Source organism: Falco peregrinus, chromosome 5, assembly GCF_023634155.1.
Source record: "Falco peregrinus isolate bFalPer1 chromosome 5, bFalPer1.pri, whole genome shotgun sequence".
Classification (NCBI taxonomy): domain Eukaryota; kingdom Metazoa; phylum Chordata; class Aves; order Falconiformes; family Falconidae; genus Falco; species Falco peregrinus.
The window spans coordinates 37,821,289-37,843,430 of NC_073725.1; the positions used below are offsets into that span (position 1 = coordinate 37,821,289).

At 38.9% G+C, this 22,142-nt stretch overlaps 1 protein-coding gene across 7 annotated transcripts in view; it reads right to left on the reverse strand.

Annotated features, from left to right (window-relative positions):
* PPP1R9A (protein phosphatase 1 regulatory subunit 9A) overlaps positions 1 to 22,142 on the reverse strand; it is a 146,354-nt gene that overhangs the window by 55,252 nt on the left and 68,960 nt on the right. For all 7 annotated transcript variants that reach the window (XM_055803598.1, XM_055803602.1, XM_055803601.1 and 4 more), the window contains exons 3-5: positions 11,083 to 11,215; positions 10,469 to 10,589; positions 5,598 to 5,702 (exon numbers count right to left, since the gene is read on the reverse strand). In XM_055803598.1, coding sequence (XP_055659573.1) covers positions 5,598 to 5,702; positions 10,469 to 10,589; positions 11,083 to 11,215 — 359 coding nt within the window. The remainder of the gene's footprint in view (positions 1 to 5,597; positions 5,703 to 10,468; positions 10,590 to 11,082; positions 11,216 to 22,142) is intronic.

Here is a 22,142-nt window from a genome sequence, read left to right on the forward strand (position 1 = left end):
CAAAGACATAACTGTGTAAACTACCTTTCCAGATGTTGTCAAGTTAAACAAAACTAACAGCAGGCATACAAATACTATTTTCTGAGAAAGTATATTTTCCAGAAAAAAATCAACTCAAGATGGGATGAGAAATTAGCTGAAGAAGGAATAAATGACATATCAAGTTGATGTTAACTAAGAAGAGAATATTTTCACTTTTTGCCCTTTAACTGCTCCTTGTGTAAGAGCTATCTAACAAAAAGTAAAAACTTCACTTTTGTCTGAAGGATTTCATTTGTACTACAGTAAGAGATAAAGAAATTAGGCTGTGAACTAGGAGTGGGAGTTGAGACAAAACCCTGCTCTGAATTAGAACCATCCAGATAAGGAAAAAAACCCCAAAAGTAACAAATGATTCTTTATTATAACAGAGAATAGCTAATAGTGAAAAGCCCCAGGGTTTGACAGTTACACTGCTATTGTTAGAACCTACTCCTCAGTGATCTAGAAGATTAATTAAACATGGCAAAATCTGCTAACTAATTATTTTGATTCTATATTAAGATGGGAAGACTTTGATGCATTTGAGCAAATTCAATTTAAAAAACCCACTGGTAAACTCAGTGGTAGGTTAGAATTTATACAATTAATTACTTTCAAGGTGGAGCAAATCATGAGGAACCAAACAGATTTTGCACAGGTTCTGTGTGGCTCCCTGAAAACTCAAGAACTGCCTCAGAAAGCCCCATGAGAGCATCCGCTCAGTGCCTAGCAACAGTTAGAAAGCTGAGAAAATGCTTAGTCACATTCATACAGCAGCATCCGGTAGGAGGACACTGAATATAAAATCCACCTCTCCAGTAAAACACTGAATTTGGTTAACCTCCTTAAGAGAAACCTTTCAGAGGAAAGCAGTAATAACAAAAGCATGCAAGCACCATACGAAGGACTGGGATTTTCCGGTGACTCTCACTCATGCAAGTTCCTTTCTACTTATCAATGAAGTAAGTCTTCCCAGGACCAGGTTCTCCTTTCCTGGGGCCCTGCCTTTCCCAGAACTACAAGGGCATGAATCTTTGCATCCAGTGAGGGAGAGAAGTGCAGTCCCCACTGAAAGCCCACATATTGGTCCTAGGAGGGAGGGAGACATGGTAAAAAGTACGGTTAAAAGTATGGTAAAAGGATAAAGTTTTCTCTGAAAAATAATTAATTTTCTCTCTTGTGGGTCTGTTCAAGAAAAAAATAAAATTTTCCGGAAGCATACAACTCTCCAAGCGAGCTTTCTCTGGTGAAGACATTGGGGTCCCCTAGCATCCTTTCGTTATGACAAAGAAAGGAGGGAAAGAGTGGGGTCACAGAGGCTCAACATCATCCAACTGCAAAGAACTTCAGGTCTGCTGCTCAGTACCACAGTCCATGAGGAGACTGCAAACAAAATAACAGGAGAAGCTTTGTGACAGGATAGGATTCCCACTGTCAAGCTGCCTCCTTATCCTGTCTTTTATGATTGTAGGCACCCCTCACAAACTACCAAGCTGATGGATTACATCCTAAATGGGGTCAGAAGAAGCACAGAACAATTAGTGATATTAGTCTGGCGGTGCCTTCTGACCGATCCATTAATCTTAGAGCAGGGGCGACACTCACCAATATTGAAAAAAACATACATGTCAAAGGAAAATCCCTCTTGGATATAATCAAATTCTGAAATCCACTAATATGAGATATCAGTAAACTAAATAGTTAAGCAAAATTGTAAAGATGACGGTATTTACATCAATTGAAATAGCATTCATAGTTGTATTTGCCAGATTAGTCACGAGGACAGTAATTCTCATCCATAAAACCAGAAGCTGATTGCTAGCTGGGATTATGAAAGAATTCCCTCTCTTTCCTTTATCTCATAGGCTACCAGAGTACATCTGGTGGGTGATTATCCTTCTATAAAATGTTATAGGGAAGAATAATTGAATTCATTATCATTGGAGAAGCCAGATTGGTTGGGTCAATGATCTTCCATTCAACAACTCTGGTGAGTAGTCCAATGGACTTCAAACAATGGATAAAATAATCATGGACACTTACACTTGCTCTTCTTCCCCCTCCTCTCACTCTCGCCTGCAACAGTTCAAAAGGTAAAATCCATGTCTTCAATTTCATGAGTTCTTTACTGTGTCAGCTACAGACATTCTGGATACATTTTTCTGGCAGAAACACTGCAAAAAATCTATTCTAGGTCAACGACTTCCACTGTCAGGATCATTCAAAGTGTTCAGAAGGCTCAAAGGAGGGAAATAAATCACTAAGTATTGGTATTATGCAAGCTCCCTGAAGAGAAATTGACTGTATTGCAAAGAACTAAGCAGTAGCTTTCATGTCATTCTGTTCATGAATGTCCTCTCTTTGCAACTGATCTCACATAATAAACCCTGTTACAAAAACTAGCATGCACTTTGACTAGATGAAGGACAAAACAACTGCGTATATGTAATGCTGTGGGTTAAAAACCATGAAAATAGTGCCAGTGAAACACACAAATGTCTGTGTGTACAAGACATCAGGCAGCAGAAAGGTACACGTAGTTTATGCTATGATCACAAGGATAACTATGCTTATTAAAGCAGTCCTATGTAATCCATTAAACTGACACTATTAAATAGCAGACATGCGAGTAAATACGGATGTGTTTTCTCCAGTGAAAGAAGGATTCATGAAGTCACCTTGCCTTGAATTAGGCAGGGCGTGTGACTGTACATTGCCAACACACTTGTAGTTCAGCTGGGATACGCACTGCAGGAATGGCAGGAGATATTTATATCACAATAACCTTTTCCACCACTCCTGCCTCCCGCAGTGACATGGATCATTAATGGCAGCTGCCACGGGAACCATGCACTCAAAGGTCAGCAGCGCCGCTCCCTGCACTGCCAACAGGCAGGAGATGATGGCTAGGGCAGGTGAGGGATTTTTCCCCAGAAGATCCTCTTATGTTGTCCCCAAGGTTCTGAAGCAGGTCAGGTGCAGAGGTGAGCACTGTTTACCAAAGAGGGTGGAGACGACGGATTTCTCCATCCTGGCTCTAACACAGATGTAAGTGGGAAAGAGGACCTGTCAGAAAACAATTGTTCTCTCCAGAAAACAAGCAGCAGGCAGGGCTCCTTTGTTATACAGCAGAAGAAAAACAGTCAGCGAGATAAAAATATTTGATTTTCTTTCCATGTAAATTCATCAATATTAGCTCTCACTTGCTTTACAAGCAAACTTTAAACCTACAGTAAAGCCAAAACATGAAGCATCCTGAAATCTCTGTCTCCAAAAAAACAGCTTTCTGGAACCGTTTCTGATTTTGAGTGGCTAAACCCAATACAGTTCATCGGTGCCAGCAGAGCATCAAGACAACTCAATGGTCCAGGACCTGACCAGAAGCCAGGCCAGGAGCCTGGGCCACACAATGCTAAGGCATCTCATCAAGTCTCACGCCCAGCCCACCACAAATGCATTTCTCACCTGGCCTGTGTGAAGCCAAAGAGTAGTTTGAGTGTTTTCCCATGAAGTTTTAAGAAGGGGAAGTTGCACCAAATTCTACCCATTCCTTTCCTCTAATTAGACATATACATTAGTAAGACACTATTAATTGCACAGTATGCTGATATGCATATAAATTCTAATGTATCTGTTTAATATTAATGTAATTTTATTTATATTATAACTTATATAATAATATATTTTAAATTTTATTTTTAAATTACTATTATTTTATGAGGGGGTTTTATCAAGTTGTTACACTAATGCACTGGGTCATTTTTCCCGTGAAAGCTCAGTATCTTAAGCTTACTTACAAGGAAAAATGTAGAAGCTCACACATCTCTCCTTGATAAATGAGACGTGTCAGAAGCCTATGATCCCAGCGCACAGGATACATAGTACACTTGACAATGTGAGCTCAACAACAATGAAGCAATGCTTTTTACAGTCCACCGTTTTGTGACAAAAGGGTCAAGATTGCAACCAGTCTGACTGTAATTTATATCCCAAGAGAAGATTCTGGAAACACCCTGTGTGAAAATTGTTTCATGTTTTCTTCCTTCCTCCATATTCGTTACTTTTCCATGAAAGCAAGTATTCTATTCTGTATCTTATGCAATAATAATTAAACGAACTAAGCCGATTATGCATGTATATAATACATACCTTTTACTTGAATGCTCTTTTTTTCTTTTTTTCTTTTTTTTTTTTTTTACTAAAACAACTAGCCACAAAATATACATAGCATTTGCTTTGTGTACGGAAGACATTATTCTCTGTCATAAGGATTTTAGGTTTGAAGGTCCCAACTGTACAGAAAATGTATATGAAGCATACTAATTTTTATAGTTAACTCAGCAGGAATACTTACAGCATGTGTGAGTCTGCAAAAATAGTACTGATGTAACTAAAACTGTAAATGTTACACAAAAATCTGTTCGCATGTAATTACACTACAATTTCTAATACCTTTTTCCTAAATAACCTCCTTCAAATAAAACCTTGATCAACCACCCCCAAGATTCTTTGCAGATTCCACATCCCAACATTATTCCTTCATGTAGTGCAGGAACAGATATGGAAGTATAGTGGAAATGTGCACGCCAGCACATAGCACCACCGTCTGAGGGGGCCTGCATATATTACCACCAATAGTTTAGTCATGGTTCTAAAGAAGTCAGCCCTGAACTCATTAATTAAAGAATTCAGCCGTATTCCCTAGAGAGGATTTTGAAAGAGAACCAAAGGGTGACTAAAGAATGGCTGTTACTCCACAGTATGCCAAAGATATTTTTTTATTTATTTTGTAGAGTTAAATCTTTAATGAAATTAATATGCTATTAAATAGAAAATCTATATGACTGCATAGGTTTTTAAATGGCAAAACAGTTCATTTCTAGGGAAACACTGTTCTTATTAATTACAAACATTTCACAACCTTGTATTTACGTTAGTTCAGAATTTTATTTCCAGTGTATGTTACATTTTTTAGCCTATTCATTATTTGATGGATGTATACAGGGATGCACCATGGCATACAAACAGAGAGAAACCCAGAGATGGTGCAGGGACTCAGGTAGCTCAATGAATTAATACTGGGATGTTACGCTCCTCAATTTGGTAGCTGCTAACACCACTGCATCCAGTACTCTCTTCTCCTCTGTGCTGATGGGGCATCTGCAAGCACCAGAGTGCTCACTACCTTACCCCTACAACCCTGGGGCAATAATGTCACCAGTCTCCCCAGTGGAAGGAACAGCAAGAAGATCAGTGGCAGCACAGTGTCCATCTGACCAACACCCATGACCTTCGTTATTCTAGCTAATACAAACAGCTTGAGGACCATGGAGATCTAGATCAGTGAAAAGCTTTCTTTTATGTGCAATTTCAGTTTATTTCAGTGGCCATATTGTAAAAATGCAAGCCAAAACAAAAAACTGTAATACCATAGCTATCCCCGTCTTAGGATAAAAGCAGAGAAGACAGAAAAAGGCCAAAAAACCTGATTCCATCTGGGCATACTGACACTCCTGTGAAAGAAGCCAGGTAATCTTAAATATTCAATGACATTTTTTTTCTTCTAAAATACTCACCTGACTTTCCCTTTGGTGTTTCTAAGAACAGTTGCAGCAAAATTTTGCGTAACACCAACAAGACTGATGCCATCAACTTCCACAATTTGGTCATTCACTTGGATCCTTTCAGGGAAAAAACACAAATATACAAATAATTGTGTGAATTCTTGGTGAATTTTCAGCAAAACTTAGCATAGAGAGGTCTGTTTAGTTTGATTTTAAACAAAGACTTTAAACAAAAACTCATGGTTTTGATTTTTTCAGTGGTTGAGGTAAATATGAAAAATGCATCATTCCTTGCATGCAGACATCTCATAAATCCAGCTTCAAAGTTACCATTACAATTAATCGCATCAGTCATCCATTCACCTTCCTTGTATATAAATACAGTAACACAAACTCTTGAATTTGTCATATGACTTAAATTAAATTAGATACTTGAACAGTTCTTGTATCATTCTTTCCTAAGTTAATCTTGAAAAACAGCATAAGACATAGCTCTGGTATTTCATGCTAATGGAAAAAAAATGTGATATTTAACTAAAACAACCTGCTCATCTGTGCAGAAAAGAGCTTGTGTATCAGACTTAATTGTGACATACTCTCTTAAAATATTTCATCTAACATGCTCCAAAAAGATGAATTCCCAGTGTGTGATCTTGCTGCACACGATGAGAAGACCTTGGACTGCTTTAATGAGGACTCTCTTTTTGAAACCAAACACCTATTTACAGTCGATACACTGTTTGATACAAGAGAATTTAGGTGGAATAAAAACCATGCTGCTTTTATCAGAAGTAAGCATTGCTCTGAAATCCCTAGAGCAGGCATTGGACTCATCTGGATTACAAATGCTTGGAAGGAGGACTGCTATACTAAAACATCCTCTAGAAATGCATGAATTTTTTGTAGATTCAGAACTAGTGAAAAGGAGAAATTTTCAAGTACTTACACAGATGCCACTGATCCAAATGATACAGTTTACAAAGGAACCAAGAAACAGCTATGAAAAAATCCCATTTAAATTACATGAAAATATCTAAATTAAGATATTTAATATCTTAGGGATATCTTAGTGATAAAGACTTCTTTGCAAAGAACAACAGAGGCTTCAAGAGAGGTGAAACATTTTGACTTGGAGCACTAATTTCCATGTCAAGTCTGAGGCAATGCTTTGCATTCTACATGTATTCATTCTTTGAACCCCAGTGATGAGTAAGAAATACAAGATTTATTCTTTGGCAACCTCACACCACAGAATGTCACTGTGATCTGGTCAGGATCTCCCTTCTGTATATAGGAAATCTTGAAAAAATGGTCTTCACGACAGCCTATAAACTGTTACCTTAAAAATCATATCAGGCATTTTAATCTCAGAGTTTTATTTCACTTTTCACTGAAGCATTTAATAAATACACCAATCACATTGTTATTTATTGTATTTTGATACTGTAAAAATTCTTTTTTTTTTACTTTAGCAAACATGAGGTGCAGTCAGATGGTTGCAGGATTTCCAAGAAAAGAAGTTTAAGTTGTTGGTGCCCACTGAGTGGGAAGCTGTCACCCTCTTGGCTGAAAACTAAATGACAGAAGAACAGATTCCTTTTTGATGGCAGTTTATATGCTGCACTACGCAGTGGACTAGCAGTGTTCATACAGATACGTAATTATAGTATTTCAGGTGATGAAACGTCATGTTAGAGAAATGTTGCCTGCAACTTCGTAAGTGGCTCTATCTTGATCTACTGCAACTCAGTCTGATTCCATTTGTCCTTCAGGCACATTTCTGATCTTCTCTTGTCGGTACAGCTCCTAAATTAATTTCCAACTCTTATTTTTATGGCCACTTCTCCAAACCTCCTCTCTTTCTATACATATATTTTAATTATATATAAACATACATACATATCAAACAACATACTATTAACATAACTGTTATTCAAATTATATAATTACATGTAATGAGAAAAGAAGTTCGCTGTCTGTTGCTGTGTATGCTCTATATTTCCCAGACTAAAAACCTCTCAGAGCCATATTCTCCTGACCACCTTCCTCTTCTTGGGCATCGTCTCTCAAGCAACACTCCCACCGCAGCTCTGTACTTGTAGCCTCGCCATAACCACCCAGACAAACCAACTCCAAGCACCATCTATACCAAAATATTCTGACAGCCATGTTCTCTGGGCAGCCTTCCCTTTAGAGCCCCTGCCATCAGGAGCTCTAGGCTTCCTGTCTCTCAAATCTAATTTCAAACATCAATGAGAATATAGGCTCAGGTTGGCAAAGCCTGAATTATAGACGTTTAGCTGCTTTTATCACTAATGAAATTGGTAATTCTGACAATTATTTTCTAATGTGCAAGACTTAAATCTTTGTCTAGGTGGAGTAGCACTTCAATGAAGTAGCAACCACAGAAGTGAACCAATTACTTGTATAATTACTGCTCTGTATGATGAACAGAAAAAAATTAACCTATGTAGAGACAATGTTTAGAGTATTTTTCAAGTTAAGAACTATGTAATGTTTCAAAACTGTTGTTCTCAACGTTACCAAAATACTTTAAAAAGTGAATGACTCATCACCACAACAATTTGAAAGAAGCAGCTATGAATTCATGCAGGAAAAGATTTTATTTTTCATATTCGGTCTAATGATTGATTTCATATGTTACACACTATTAATAATCTCTTTTACTACTTACCAACATGCTTGCCTTTGGATTCATCTTGAAGCATCCTTGGTTAAATACTGCCACACAACGCCTTTTCACATGACAACTAAACACTACCTGTTTGTTTGCAGCACCATGAATCAATCCCGTGGTGCTCAATCACTGAGAAACCCTTTTGTACAGATTTTGGGTTTCCATGGGAGGTGAGTACTTTGTATCACGACTCGATGGGTCTTTCAATAAAAGATGGGAATTACCCTACAGATATTATAATGTTTTAAACTGTAGTTTCAGAAGAGCCCCATTGAAGATCGCTATGCAGTTATTCAGAATATCTGATGCAACTGCTGAAATATAGGGTTTATTTTCTGTTAGGAGACTTTGTTTTGCTATCAGTGTTAATGATTAACTAGGCTTTTCACAAAGATGAAGTTAACAGGATCTTTTACAGTTGATGCACTTTATTACAGAACCGGCTGCTCCTGACTGAGAGGATTACATACCCCTTTCCCAAGTGAATGATCAGTCAGGCTCTCAAAGAGAAAATCAAAGGGCTATTTCTTAGCTGACTGAACATTCAGGCAGTTGAAAACCAACACAAATATTAGAAGGGTCAAAGAAAGATACTATATTTTCTCAGCTGACAAGCTGCTTTCAGATGCCATCTAGGGAAATGAAAGAAGAGACTTGTGACTGAACATAAACTTCTTCTGTAGCCCACTCAAACATGTGGATAATGAGAGGAACAGAAATTACAGATCATCATAGAGCAACCAGAGAATTTCACAGAGAATGCCAGTCGTGAGCTTAATGCCTTCTGGCTGAGCTCAAGCATACCTTGAGGTATCAGCTTCTTTGCTTTCCTTCATAATTTTTAAGCCTGTGGTAAATCAGTATTTGGCCTTCAACCTGCTAACTTATTGCCAAGATCTGTAAAGATACCTGCAAGCCCAATCTGGAAGACAGTATACTTCAATAGTTTCAGAGCAATGTTACTAAACTTCGCAATCCCCTACCACGTAGAGCCTTCTGACTTAATTTGTGTGGGGTTTCCACAACAGAACAAACTTTTGCCTGGCTGAAAAGGTACAGGTGTTCATCAGTAAAGAACACGTTACTGCAATACATTTTTTGGAAGACAGAATCAGCTTTTTCAAGTTTATTCTTATTCTATTTGCCTGTGTTTGTGTTTGGTGTTATTTATAACTAATACAACAAATTACTAATGGTTAAAAATAGAAGTAGAGAATGCATATAAGTAGACTTAATTGCTAATGTACCAGACGGGTCCTATTTTATTCGCATGCAAATTTACAAAGGGTATGCACTGGGACAAAACAACAAATTATATGGGTTGGAAGATGTTTAAGAACACTTTTCATTATCAAATGATTACACAGTACCGTTTTTCTAACTTCTAATGAGAAGCAGTGGCCTGATTGTGGCAGGAATTGTGTAACACACAGGTAACCGTCCCATATGATAGGAAATATTGTATGTTCAAAAGGAATTCTTTAAGCTGCACATACCAAGTATATATATAAATATCTCACTTATAGAAGCAACCAGGTTTTATGTGAGCATTGTATAAGACTACAAACACCAATACATTTCTTTAGGGGGCGAGATTTATGGTACAGCTTCCTATGCCAACTGATTAACGTAATTCCAGTGTTGTAGGAGTGGAAACTGAACTCTGGAACAGAAGACTATGCATAGTAAGAAATACCAAGTAACCGCCTGTGTTAGTCAACTTGAAAGGAGGTACATTTAGTAGGAGTTTAAGCATTCAGATATGGTAATTTATTTTTCTAATCAAATGTTGAGCAGAACTCTTTTTCGTAAGTATTGACTTTTTAAAGCTGGACTGAAGCCCAAAGAACATGTAGAAGCTCAACACCTTTAAAATCTAAACTACCTTCAAAAGTGATACACAATTTGGAATCTCCAGCTTTACTCATGCTAAAGCACCTGGGTTTTCAGTGGTCAGAAACACATCCTCAGCAAACCTGTTCTCCTTAAACAGTTCAAACTCTGTGCACCAAACTGGTGTATTCTCATAACCGCATCAGGTATCTGGACCTTACCAATGAAGTCTCTGAATTTTACACCTTTGAATTATCATGACATACATTAAGCAAACAACTCCTTCCTATGAAAATCATAATTCATAGTTACTATTCACTGCGAAAATGTCTAAACACTGAGTCTAGTTTACCTGCCATCTCTTTCTGCTGCTCCACCTTCTGTTACCGTTTTGACAAATATTCCCAGTTTTTCAAGGCCTGCATCTGCTCCAACTCCCATTCCAATAATGCTTATGCCAAGTCCATCTTCATCTGTGAAAAAGGTAAGCGAAAGCAGAAACTTCTTAACATTTGATTTGTACCATTATTTGTTAGGTAAACATTTACACTTTGTTTCTTCTAGGTTTTCTATGTCAATAACATTAATACTCTTTTGTTTTCCTTTTAAAAAATCTGTTCTACTACCATTTTAATTACACATAAAAAATGTCACCTTCACCCTTTTAAGGAGCTCAGAACAACAATGAGGATTTTTACTCTCCCAGTGCAGAATGAACATATAGAATCAAACACTGTGTAAAATCATGTGTTAATGGACTGTCGCAAAACAATTCTCTTGGGGAAGCACTGCATGTCTGTGAGCTGCTTCTTTAATTCCTTATTGAACAATTCCTGAAATCCAAAAAGCCAAGGTGACTACAACAGATTCATGGAAATTCAAGATAGGCTCTGTAGGCATGTGTGGACTTCCTCAGACTTGTAGATCAGTGTCACAGGAACGGGAAATGGCACACAGACCCCATACCTTTTTCTAGTTCAACTGGGAAGAGCTCCAGCTTTTCCACACGCTTCTCAAGTTCATATTCAGCTGATGCTGCCACTGGGTCAACTTCATCATTTCTCCTGTCATAGTCTTCATTGGAATATGTGTTGAAAACCTGTGGAAACAGACCAAAAATCACTCTACCTACTCCAAAAAGACTTCCAACTTATGAAAATACCTACTGCTTTTGTCCTGTAATGTTGCAGAGTTTGAAAAGGCTTTTAAAATACAACTTTCTCCTGTTTATTCATATTTCAAGTTTTTGAATTAGTGCTTTTTCATTCAAGTAAAGCACAAGTATGGTTACAAAAATCAGTGGAGTATAAATGATTGATTTTTATTGTTCGCAACTATAAATACAGAAGATGATCTTGAATGACTAAGATGGTCTATACATGTCGATATTTAAAATACTTAACTCATTAAGAATGCACTATTAGTAACGATTCACAGACATGAAAAAGCAAAATACATTGAAATGATGATCAGTATATAGTCTTGGTTTCTGTTTTCCTAATAAAGTTCCAGTTTGCATTCATCTAACCAAAGCTAGACTTGAAGATTACTAATCTGCATTTATGCCTCCTATGGATATCATTAGATACCCATTACACTCCATATTAGGTATTAATTTTTCAGGAGAGTAATGTACACAGCCATGGGTATTTTTTAAACTAACCAGGTTTATGGGTTTGTTTCAGCTCTAAAGCAGTAATTTAACATTGACTGCATTAACCTGATCATATTCTTTACGTTACCTTCTATCATACTTTCAACATAAACATGGCCTTCAATCAGAGATTATTCAGACCTCTGGGAACTTTAAACAGTCAGGAAAAGCATATTTTCATATTTTAGATGTCAGAGTTTGCCAGCTTAATTCACTTAACTGTCCATATTTGGCAGCAATGACAGAATATGCATTATTAGTGGTAATAATTCCACTGAACTTCAGTTCCACACATATGTCATATTCATTACTTCAAATAAAACAATTTCTCATATCTCCTCTTCCTCTTTTACAGGCACCCTACAGAAGATACAATTATGTAGCCATGTTGTACTGTATCACTGTTTCTCTTACAACATGAAACACTGCACCATGCTATGTAGCTACATATATATTCAGAGGGTCTCAAGAAGCCTGCTCTCGTACAGCCTTGCTAGGAGGCTCCGTAAGGGCTGCCCCTCGAGCAAGCATGCCAGCTTGCTGCCCAGTGCAATGCCAGAAGCTGGGCTCATTTCCACTGAGGTTTCACCCGCCCAAAAAGCTGCTCATGCACATCAATTTCTTTTAAATAGTAAATACATTAAAGTTGCAATACAAAAATACTATTACATACTGTCATAAGTATAGCAACTGTGTTATGGCTACCACAAAGCTACTGCAAAAAAACCTCTTATATAAAGTAGCGGTCAAAACAGAAAAGGCATTAGTCACTCTATGGAAATTTTAACTCCCGTATTTTATATCAATGTGAAACACTTAAGAAATTGCCTATTCCAAGAAGACTGATATGATAAATATTTTATAAGAATCCACAAACCTATCTCACATCGACTTTTAGTGATATTGATGCAAGAAAAAGACTGTTTTAACTAAATCATGTTCCTAAGAAGTCTTCATAAATATATCCAAAAGCTAAGTAAAGTCAATCACACGCTGCCCAGTGCTACTGAACATTTTATGCTGCTTTAGTATGTGTAAGATTGGAGAAGAGACACTGATGCAAAAAGAAGTATAAGGAAATGTAATTACTTACTTGGTTTAAAATAACCTGCAAAATCTATGTGCAGGTTCTGGCCACACAACAAAAAAATGGAGAAACCCTCCACTGCTTCCCTAAGCTTCTGTTTGTGGATGCAATAACTGCATCTGCATCTATTGTTTTGTAGAGGCCTTGAACAATATATTAAATTCTGCTCCTATTGTCAACACCATTGGGTCGAACTCCCAGCTAAAACAGAAAACAAAATGGAAGGTGTCCATACATGCTTAACAGCCTGATAGAAGAGTTCTGAAAAGTGTTTCGTTACTCCATGTCTTTCACAGACATCTTTTACACAAGATAAAAGACTTCTTCATGTTACGTACCCCTGTCTGCTGCTTCTTAAAACACTTGAAGACAGGAAGAATCAGGAACATGGTTTTTCTATGTAGGCCATATGAAGCCTGAAAAAAACCCGCAGATCTAATGGTGCTAGCCTGTATGTAATGAAAAAGAAGCAGGTATGGGACAGAAGGTCATCCCATTTATCTTTTGATTGAGATGTACAACTCATGGCAGCCATCTCTACCCTGACACAAGAATAGGTCAAACCAGTCCAGAAAAGCCCAGTCAACAGCAATGAAAAGCCATGGCTGCAGGCTGGTGGATAACCTCCCCTGGCAGCCTCCCTCCTCTGTGCTCAGCTTTCAAAGGCAACTATGCCCACTAAGGGTTCCATATCCAAACCCAACCTTGTTCATGCCAACATCAACCAAAATAAATATCAATCAGTAGAGCTAGGCCCAACTAAAACATTACTGAGCTAAGGCCTGACCACAAACCTTTAGGTCTGAAATGCAGCAAACATGCAAGCAAGTTCAAGTGAGTTCAGCTCAGATTGTCTCATTTATCAACATGACAAGAGAGACCTGTGTTTGAAATGTGGAACAGAGATGGATGTTTTCAAGAAAAATGGAGATACAGTCACTAGCTGTTGAAGGACAGTGAGACAGGTAGATAAATATTGCTTGCTGGAGACAAAGAATAGATGAGGGTGAGGTATAAGAAAAAATTATGTCACAAATTAAGTATATTTATTTTTTGATTCCTTGTCATCATGTTAACTAGCCCCATTCTTTTCCTTTCGTTCAATGACTGGCATTAGTATATTGTGGCGGCGGTTCCAAATTTGTTGCAAAGTCAGTGGATATGCTTCAGGATAATTTTCTTTCAAAGCATCAAATCATATATTGAGTTCTTGTTTGGGATGATTTTTCCTGAAGCAGATTAGACAGAAATCTCCCTCACTGTTTCAGAACACTTAAATTTGCACATGTGAAGGGAACTAGAGGTACTGTTGGTGGTGAATAGTTATCATTATGTCTCCAAATAAATCATGCCACTCTTATCCAGTATCTTACCTAAGCATTCAATCTGAAATTGTAGGATCACTGACAGCGTCAAGGGAAAACAGGCTCTGTTTCCTACCTGGCATCAACACACATCTTTTGTATGCTGGTCATATGATCCTGTGCACGCCTTCAACGTATATTTTCACTAGGGGAAGAAGGAGGATATGCTTTTATGTCATTTACCTCATTTTGCACAACACGTCATGGCTGACTGATTCTACAAAATTAATCTCTGGGTGTTAAAATGAAGTAAAGAAAATTTGTGCTTTGAAATTTTCTTTCTCTGTGAAACAGTCTATCCACCATAATAATGAACTGCTTGTTCAGTACAGTCATGAGAACGGCCACTCAAGACTTTACTTTGCTAAAACCGAAATAAACAGTTATAACTTTTTCCTCAAAGTATGGTCAACTTAAATTAAGTAGATCTACTTCACCATATCTGTTGCTGTTGTATTTCCTGGAATGTGTGTGTGTGATTTCAGTCATGGGAATTCTCCCATTCCCTGTGATTTAACAGATTTGGTTTCGCTGTCACACTAGCCAAGTACCCACGGCAACAAAGCCCACTGAGCCATTACTTAAAGAAAGCTCTTTTCCAGGAAAATCCAACACATCATCTTAATCTCTGCTTGTACCTCTCCAAGTATTTAGTATAAGTATTTAGTATTACCTCTCCTGTGACATTTACTAGGATTTACAACAGCACTTGTAATAAAAAGCCACCAAGCATGATGACAACCCAGTGGATACCAGTACTCAATGTGTATGTCAAAACAAACAAAACCCGAAGAACTGACAGGCTCACTCCAACGCTGCTGTTAACAGAACATACTTCTGTCTTCTTTAAAGTGAAGGAACAAAGGGTCATCAGCAATTCATCCAGCATCAAAATAATGACAAACTGTATGATCAAAGAAGCAGGTATTGTTAGGCACCCTGGGTGGCACCCCAGGGAAGCCATACATACACATGCTTGACTACTTTCTTCTCCTTCAGAGAGCAGTGACAGAGCACAAGCTAGAAAAGACATGTCACTAACTATAAAAATATGTTGCAGGCTCTAATTCAGAAAAAAACCCGCATTTTGGTTCTAATACTTAATTTTATGAGTAAGACCAGAAAGATGGAAACTGATTATTCTCAGAAAAAGGAAAAGCTTTATAAGTTTGGGGCATTTTCTCATGGCTCTCAACTAACATGAATCTTTACAGAATTTTGCTGGTAAGCAGAAGCAGTTGGTAGTGACAACTCTTTTTTACTTCTGTAAGGAATTCAGAATGCAGATGAATTATGCAGAATCACATGGGCTATCCTTCCCGTGGGCTAGCCAGTCTGGTGCTACATTAACCATGTTACTAGTTTTGCAGGCTATAAACTCCGCAACATAAAGACTGTCTCATCTCATGTGTTTAAGAAAGTGCCAAACATACTGAGTATACGCTGGATATACCTATACTGTCTGCAAGCTGTGCTAAGGAACAAGACCTGATCTGATCTCAGGTTCAGCTGCTGCTGACTGCCTTGCCATCCACGCTTTTTACCTCTCCAATGACTGGTGGCCACCAAAGAGAAAGAACTGCGCAAGAACTGCACACTGGCGGACAGCACTTTGTTGCAGTGGCTGCGGCTGTTCTACCACACCTTCGGTTACTCAAGCTTAACACATGCACAAATAGCCTCACTTAACGTGCAATTCTTGATTATATTGGGCCATTCCATGTCAGGGGCCACAGCCAATGCATGCTGGTGATCACTGAGCAATACCAATTATAAAACCATGCTTTCCACGCGCTATTGCTACACTGGCGTAATGCCTGCCTCTCATGTCTCTGTTCAGAGAGCAAACGTTTCCAACAGTGAACGTTTGCCAGCAAGTCATGTCTCTGGCATCCACTCCAGGGAGGGGAGTAGGCATCACAGCCACTACCTCACCATAATGATGCCATGTAAGACCAATAAACTATTACTTTTCGCCAACATTTTCTTATTTCTGAAAATTCATGGTCAAGGTTTTGTAACATTGGTATGCTAGAGGCCACCCTGGAAGTGATGCTAGGCCACAGAGTGGTTATTACAACCTGTGCTCCTGATCAGTGGGTGCCAATACTATACGTGCTGCTGGTGGCCACCAACAAGCTGAGCTTGACATTGTTGGTTAATCCTGAGAAGTACTCTCTAGCTGATTGTCAACTGTCACTAAGCAGAGGATAGTACTTGCCAGCAAAAGAGACTGGGATTGCTTGTGTGAACACTAAACATTGCTGAAACCTCTCCTCAAACCTGCACAACCCTTTCCCTTTCATCACCGTCCTTGGGCAAGAACAACCAAAGATATCTATCTATCAGAGGCACCTCCTGACCCATTATGGAGAACCAAGATTTTCAGGCACAATTGCAGGCATAAAAAGCAATACTATCAGTTTTGGGATGGATGATGCAAAATCCTTTCCTTTTTTCACAACTCAAGGCAAGACCAAGGCCAGAATTTGGGTTTCCTGGGTCTTGGTATGGAGCCATGGTTCCAGAAACAGCATCCACAATTTACTGTAAAGGGACTGAATGTGGCTTCCCAGAAGAACACCCGATGCTCACTGCTTGAGTGCATGATGTTTGCTTTAGTACATACAACAAGCTCCGCCAGAGTGATAATTGGCATTATTAGCCTTCTTGCATGCCATTTTCAAAACTCTAATAATTTGGAACATCTTTGTTCCACACCTCCTTTGCAGACAGCAGAAGCAACCAAATGGGTCACCTCTCTGTATATTCTGGTGAGAAGCCCCGAGAATGATCAGGAATTCTTCTGGCCATATATCATTACTGTGCCTACTTCCAATGCAGGAAGGTGAATAGTTACAGAACTACCTTATAGTTTTATCCTTTTATGACTCATCTCCAGGGTGTGCAGTGTATTTGCTGAGAGAGAGTCACAGAGAACTCTCTCATGCGGAGGGAACAAAACTTGGCACAGACAAGTGTCTGCATTTGGAGAGCATGGACCTTGGAGCACAAACTCTAATCTTTCCAATCACCCGTTTTCTTCTCCAAGTGAATAAACTTGGTTTTCCTGCACTGAAATTGAGAGAAAACAGAAATGTGCAAACACTAAAGGGAACTAATGAACCTGACACCACAGATGCATTTTTCGGCAGCCTTAATTATAATGACAGTAATAACAATTTCCTTTGGCTGGTTCTGCCCCATACACCCTGTTGACTTTGGGAAAGATGAAAACCCAAAGGTTGTCTTTAATGCAGACATGGATGGAAATCATAAATATTTTGTATCGGAAGCATTATCGTTAATTACAGTAACAGCCGGAATTTCAGACAAGCTTTGTTGAGATTGTTAGCAAGAATCCAAATAAGGAAACATAGTGGTCAAGTAAGTTGTTTGGGCATAGGTCATTCAGAAAACATCACAAGTTCTGGATGATACCTTCTAGATGTCTAGTCTAGTCCAGTCTAGAGATGTCTTTAAGTCTAGAACAGCACACAATAGCAGCTCCCTATCTTCTGGGAGGAGGAACAGGTACATTTGCAGGGTAGCTGCCTATTTCTTCAGAGCAGTTTTACAATCACGTCTTGTTTCAAATATACTAAACTGAACTGCTGGGCTCCCTCCACCAAGGATGAAAAATTCTCTTGTGGGCTGAGAAGTGAGGAAGAGTCATAAGAGTGCCGCAGGAAAAATCAGACGTTCATGGATGTGACACTGACCTACCATGTTGTACTTGAAGCACAAACAGTTGTGCGAACTACTCCTGTGCTGCACCCCACAAGGGCAGGAGGCAACCACAGCACTGAGGATAACCTTAATCATGCATTATCTTCTGCTTGAAAGTCTCTCTACAGCATAGCTTCAGGGAGGAGAGGAATCTCTGACAACACCTGAAACAGGTGACTTCTTTTTTAGAGTCTTTGCAATGTGGTCACTTTGTCACGGTCAAAGGGAGTGAATTGGTAAGGAGAAGCCACCACAGGCTTCTCCAGCTTTCCTGGCTTCATGCTCCTCTAAAGCCTGCGTGGGCATCAGCTGTCACTAATGCTTCAGCACAGAAGCACCAAGGAGACAAACCTTCCCAAGAAGCAACTGCACGGATAAGACACAAATGGGGAGTAGACAGTTGCAATATTGAAAGAAGCTGATCGTCTAACACCAAAACCAAGCCTGGGGTTTTCCCTCAGAAAGCTCTGAAGAAGAAAGATCTGTTTTAAGTGTCCTGAAACTCTGGCGAAAAAACTGCTCAGCAGATTTTTGTTTCTGAAATCCTGCAAGTATCTGGGCCCTAGACTTCTCCATCCCAGAGAGACCTCTTCTGACATAAGATGGAGAGCCAGGAGCAACTCCTGCCATGCACAACCAAACTGTTCAATTTGTTGATACAAGCTGGAAAACATTATCTCTAGATATTCTTGTTTTAGGGAACTGGCCCACCTATCAGCCTTCTGTCTGTTAGAACAGCATTGAAGACCATGTCTAGTGAAAAAACACTGTCACTGTACCACAGTAGCGTCAACACATCTCAGCTTGCATCCACACAGCTCCATCCCCTACAGCATGTCCTGCACCTGGCCTGTTTACAGGGAGAAGCACCCAACTGATGCTAACCCCGAACTGTGCCACAGTCTCACTGCCTGAGAGACATTAAAATGCACGGACTAACCACACGCAGTCATTAGGTCTGTGCCATGAATGTGGTTTTGCTGCCCAGTACAAGCAGTTTAGCAGCAAGGCAGACTTCACTTTTAAGCTCATTTCACCAAAACTATTATCTTAAATTTTATGCGGTGCAGTTTCAGGCACAAACACGGAACTGAAATTGCTTTCGTGGTACTGATGGATCATGCCCTGGTATCAACCATGACATGACACACTTGCTCACTCGCTCTGACCTCTCCACTGCGTTCACTACTGTCAAATCAGGAGGTCCTACTCCTTCAGCTCAGAGGGGCTGCAGGGATTGAAAGTGACCCAGCTAAAATGCTCAGGTCCTTCCAAGAGGGATGCATGAAAGTAGAGGAGTGCATTGAACTGCTCCTCCACTACAAATCCCTTACCAAAGGATTTTAAATTCTGTGTAGCTCAGAGTTGACATATTGGTATGAAAATGTGGCCTTCTTGGCATCTTAAAGCAAAGAGAATGCCAAATTTTCAGATTTCTCCTTCTCTCTGACATCTAAAATATTCTGTGGACAAACACAAGTGTTACCCTGCCTTTCTGCTACTTGGCTCAGTTTCACGTGTGACTCCTTTAAAACACCTGTTTTAAGTAGTTCCTAGAATCAACACAGTTTATTATTTATATGCATTTATTATTTATTCAGTTTGTACTCGTTTTATTGCTGATGTACTGGTTTTGTTACAATTTATGTCACTACTTGTCTACATAGCAGAAAAACACAAAATCACTGTTGCTGGAAATGAGATGTGTGCCCCATGTGAAAACTTCAAGCTGTTACTCTTCATTAAGATAGGTCAGAGTAATTAGCAAGTGAAAATAAGCCCTGGTGCTGGAGAGTAAAATGAAAGCTAATACAGATGTGCTCTTACAGAGTAATTTCTAAGAACACAGAAAAAAATCCTGATCATTATTTGGCTAATATTGTGTCAATACAGATGAGTGCTATTTGACAAAGGAGATTAAGATCTCCTGAAAATACTAAGTTTTCATATTAGTGCTCTCTGAAACCTTGCTCCTTGAAGTTAATTTTTTACTTAGCTAAGTAGAGGGTAAGTAAAAATGTTTACAGTCATAAGTAACATTCTCTTAGCTGAAAACACCCTGTATTGTATGTGCTTCTCTAAGAAGGATTGATGAGGAGACAGAAGGTGCTCTTTTCATTGGGTGAGTTTTCCTCACTCTATAAAGGGACTCTCTCTGTCACATATATATGTGACAATATCCAATCCTGGGAAAAAAAAAATACATCAGCAGTTCAAGTTTTAGAAAAACCAGAGGAGTTCTGAGAAACTCTTGTTCTTTGGATACTGGCTCTTATTTTGACTCCATCAATGAGCCAAGAGAGCTGCTGCCTCCTTCATGGAGAGCAATAGATGCCCCTCTGACTTTACCTGTGCTTTCTTAATGCAGTGTATTTTTCAAAGCCCCTGCCTCCTCCCTCCACAAACGACATGTATCACTGATCCAGTCTAAGGCTACCCCAACACAGATAATCTCTGGTCATCTGCTAATTACACTCAAAGCCATTGCCAAGCAACACACCTCTTTCAGAGACTTTGGAACATGAGACCTCTGCAAAGCAACAAGCGCTGGGATAATAATTCAATGAAGCATTCAACAAAACAAAACCATCCGAGATGCAGCCTGCCCCACCACTACTGCCAACAGCAGCTCAAAACCAGGGAGAGAGAGAGGGTGTCCTGCAGTTCAAGAATGAGTTACTCCAAGTGCTTTCAGTACAGCAAACTTCCGCTGAAAGGGAATTTCTTGTAGGCTGTAACTTTGACTAAAATAAATTTTGCAGTGGCAGAATGTGAATTTTCCCATGCTGCATCCATTTAGGGTGGATTTAGGTTCCAAAACCTGTTGGAAACAAGTGGCAACACCATCTCTTTCCACTTTTTAAGGGTCTTGAGTACAAGATAAGCTCCTCTGAAAAAAACCTAAAACTTATATACTTAAGAAGCTATAAAAAAAAATATGGTGGTCTCACAGACACTGAGTCATTATACAACACCTAGTGTCCTTGTTGACAATCCTGATCTAGTGCCCAGTGAAAAATGAAAAGTGAAGACTGAACTGTCTCCCATGGGCATGAGTCCCTGCAGACCTGGCTTGCCCTTTGGAGCAGCAATCCTCCTCATGTGAAACTTCAGGAACATCGTGTCATGAGAAACACAGATGGCATGAATAATTTCTTTCTTTTCTACACAGGCAACAAATTATAGCCTCTAGGTTGTTGAAGGCAAATATGTCTCTAAACCAATCCTGGAAAAATTTCAGCCATCGTCCCATAGCAACCCTAAAACCCCAAACAGTTCACTCATTGGCAAATATCAAATTACTTCAACACAAAAAAATTGAGAATATTTCTCTGCTCTTTTTTTATTAAACTCATTTTCCATGCTTTCAGCATGCAACCCTTTGTAATATATCTGAACATAAGACATACCTTTTGCTGGAAGGCAAACTAAGTAACTCAACTTGTTTATCCCGAAAGGGTCACCCTGGTCAGACTTAAAAAGATTCATTGGTATTGAAAACACAGCTCACATGGAATATCTGAATAGTCTTATCTGAATATTCCTGTTTTGCAGGTAATGACCAATCACAATTCCATGACATTTTTGTCTTTCCATCCTTTTCACTATTTTTTTTCCATAACCACTATTACAAATGGGAAATTCTGACACTGTCCTGTTTTTCTCTTACATTAATGGTACACACTAAATGATTTTCACTGAATTCTGTTTGATGAGTTTTACAGACTTGGGTCTAAATCTTCTTGGGCAGTGGGTTGGTTTTTGTAATGCAGTAGCTTGGAAGCAACAGTATAATGGGACAAATAAATGACTAGTGTGGTGACTCGCCCGAGTCTTACTGATCACATATGAATCCCATGGAGACTTTTTAAGTTTTGTGTACTTCATGGGTACACTTCATATGTAATTCATTCCTTTGCCCTCACCTTGCCTCCTTTTAACTCTGTTTTCTATCACCGAAAGTTAGTGACAAAAATTTACTTCTCAATTGTTTAAATCTTTTACTGTCTACTTTTGGTCAGTAACCCTGAAATAGGAATAGAGAATAAATAGAAATAGAGAATAATAGAGAAATTGAGAATAAAAATCGGGGGAAAAAAACGCTTGTATTTTTCATGACAGTAGCTTGACAATTGCAGGGAAAAGAGCCACGAGACAAACTCCACTGTATTGCATTCCCATAAAACTCAGG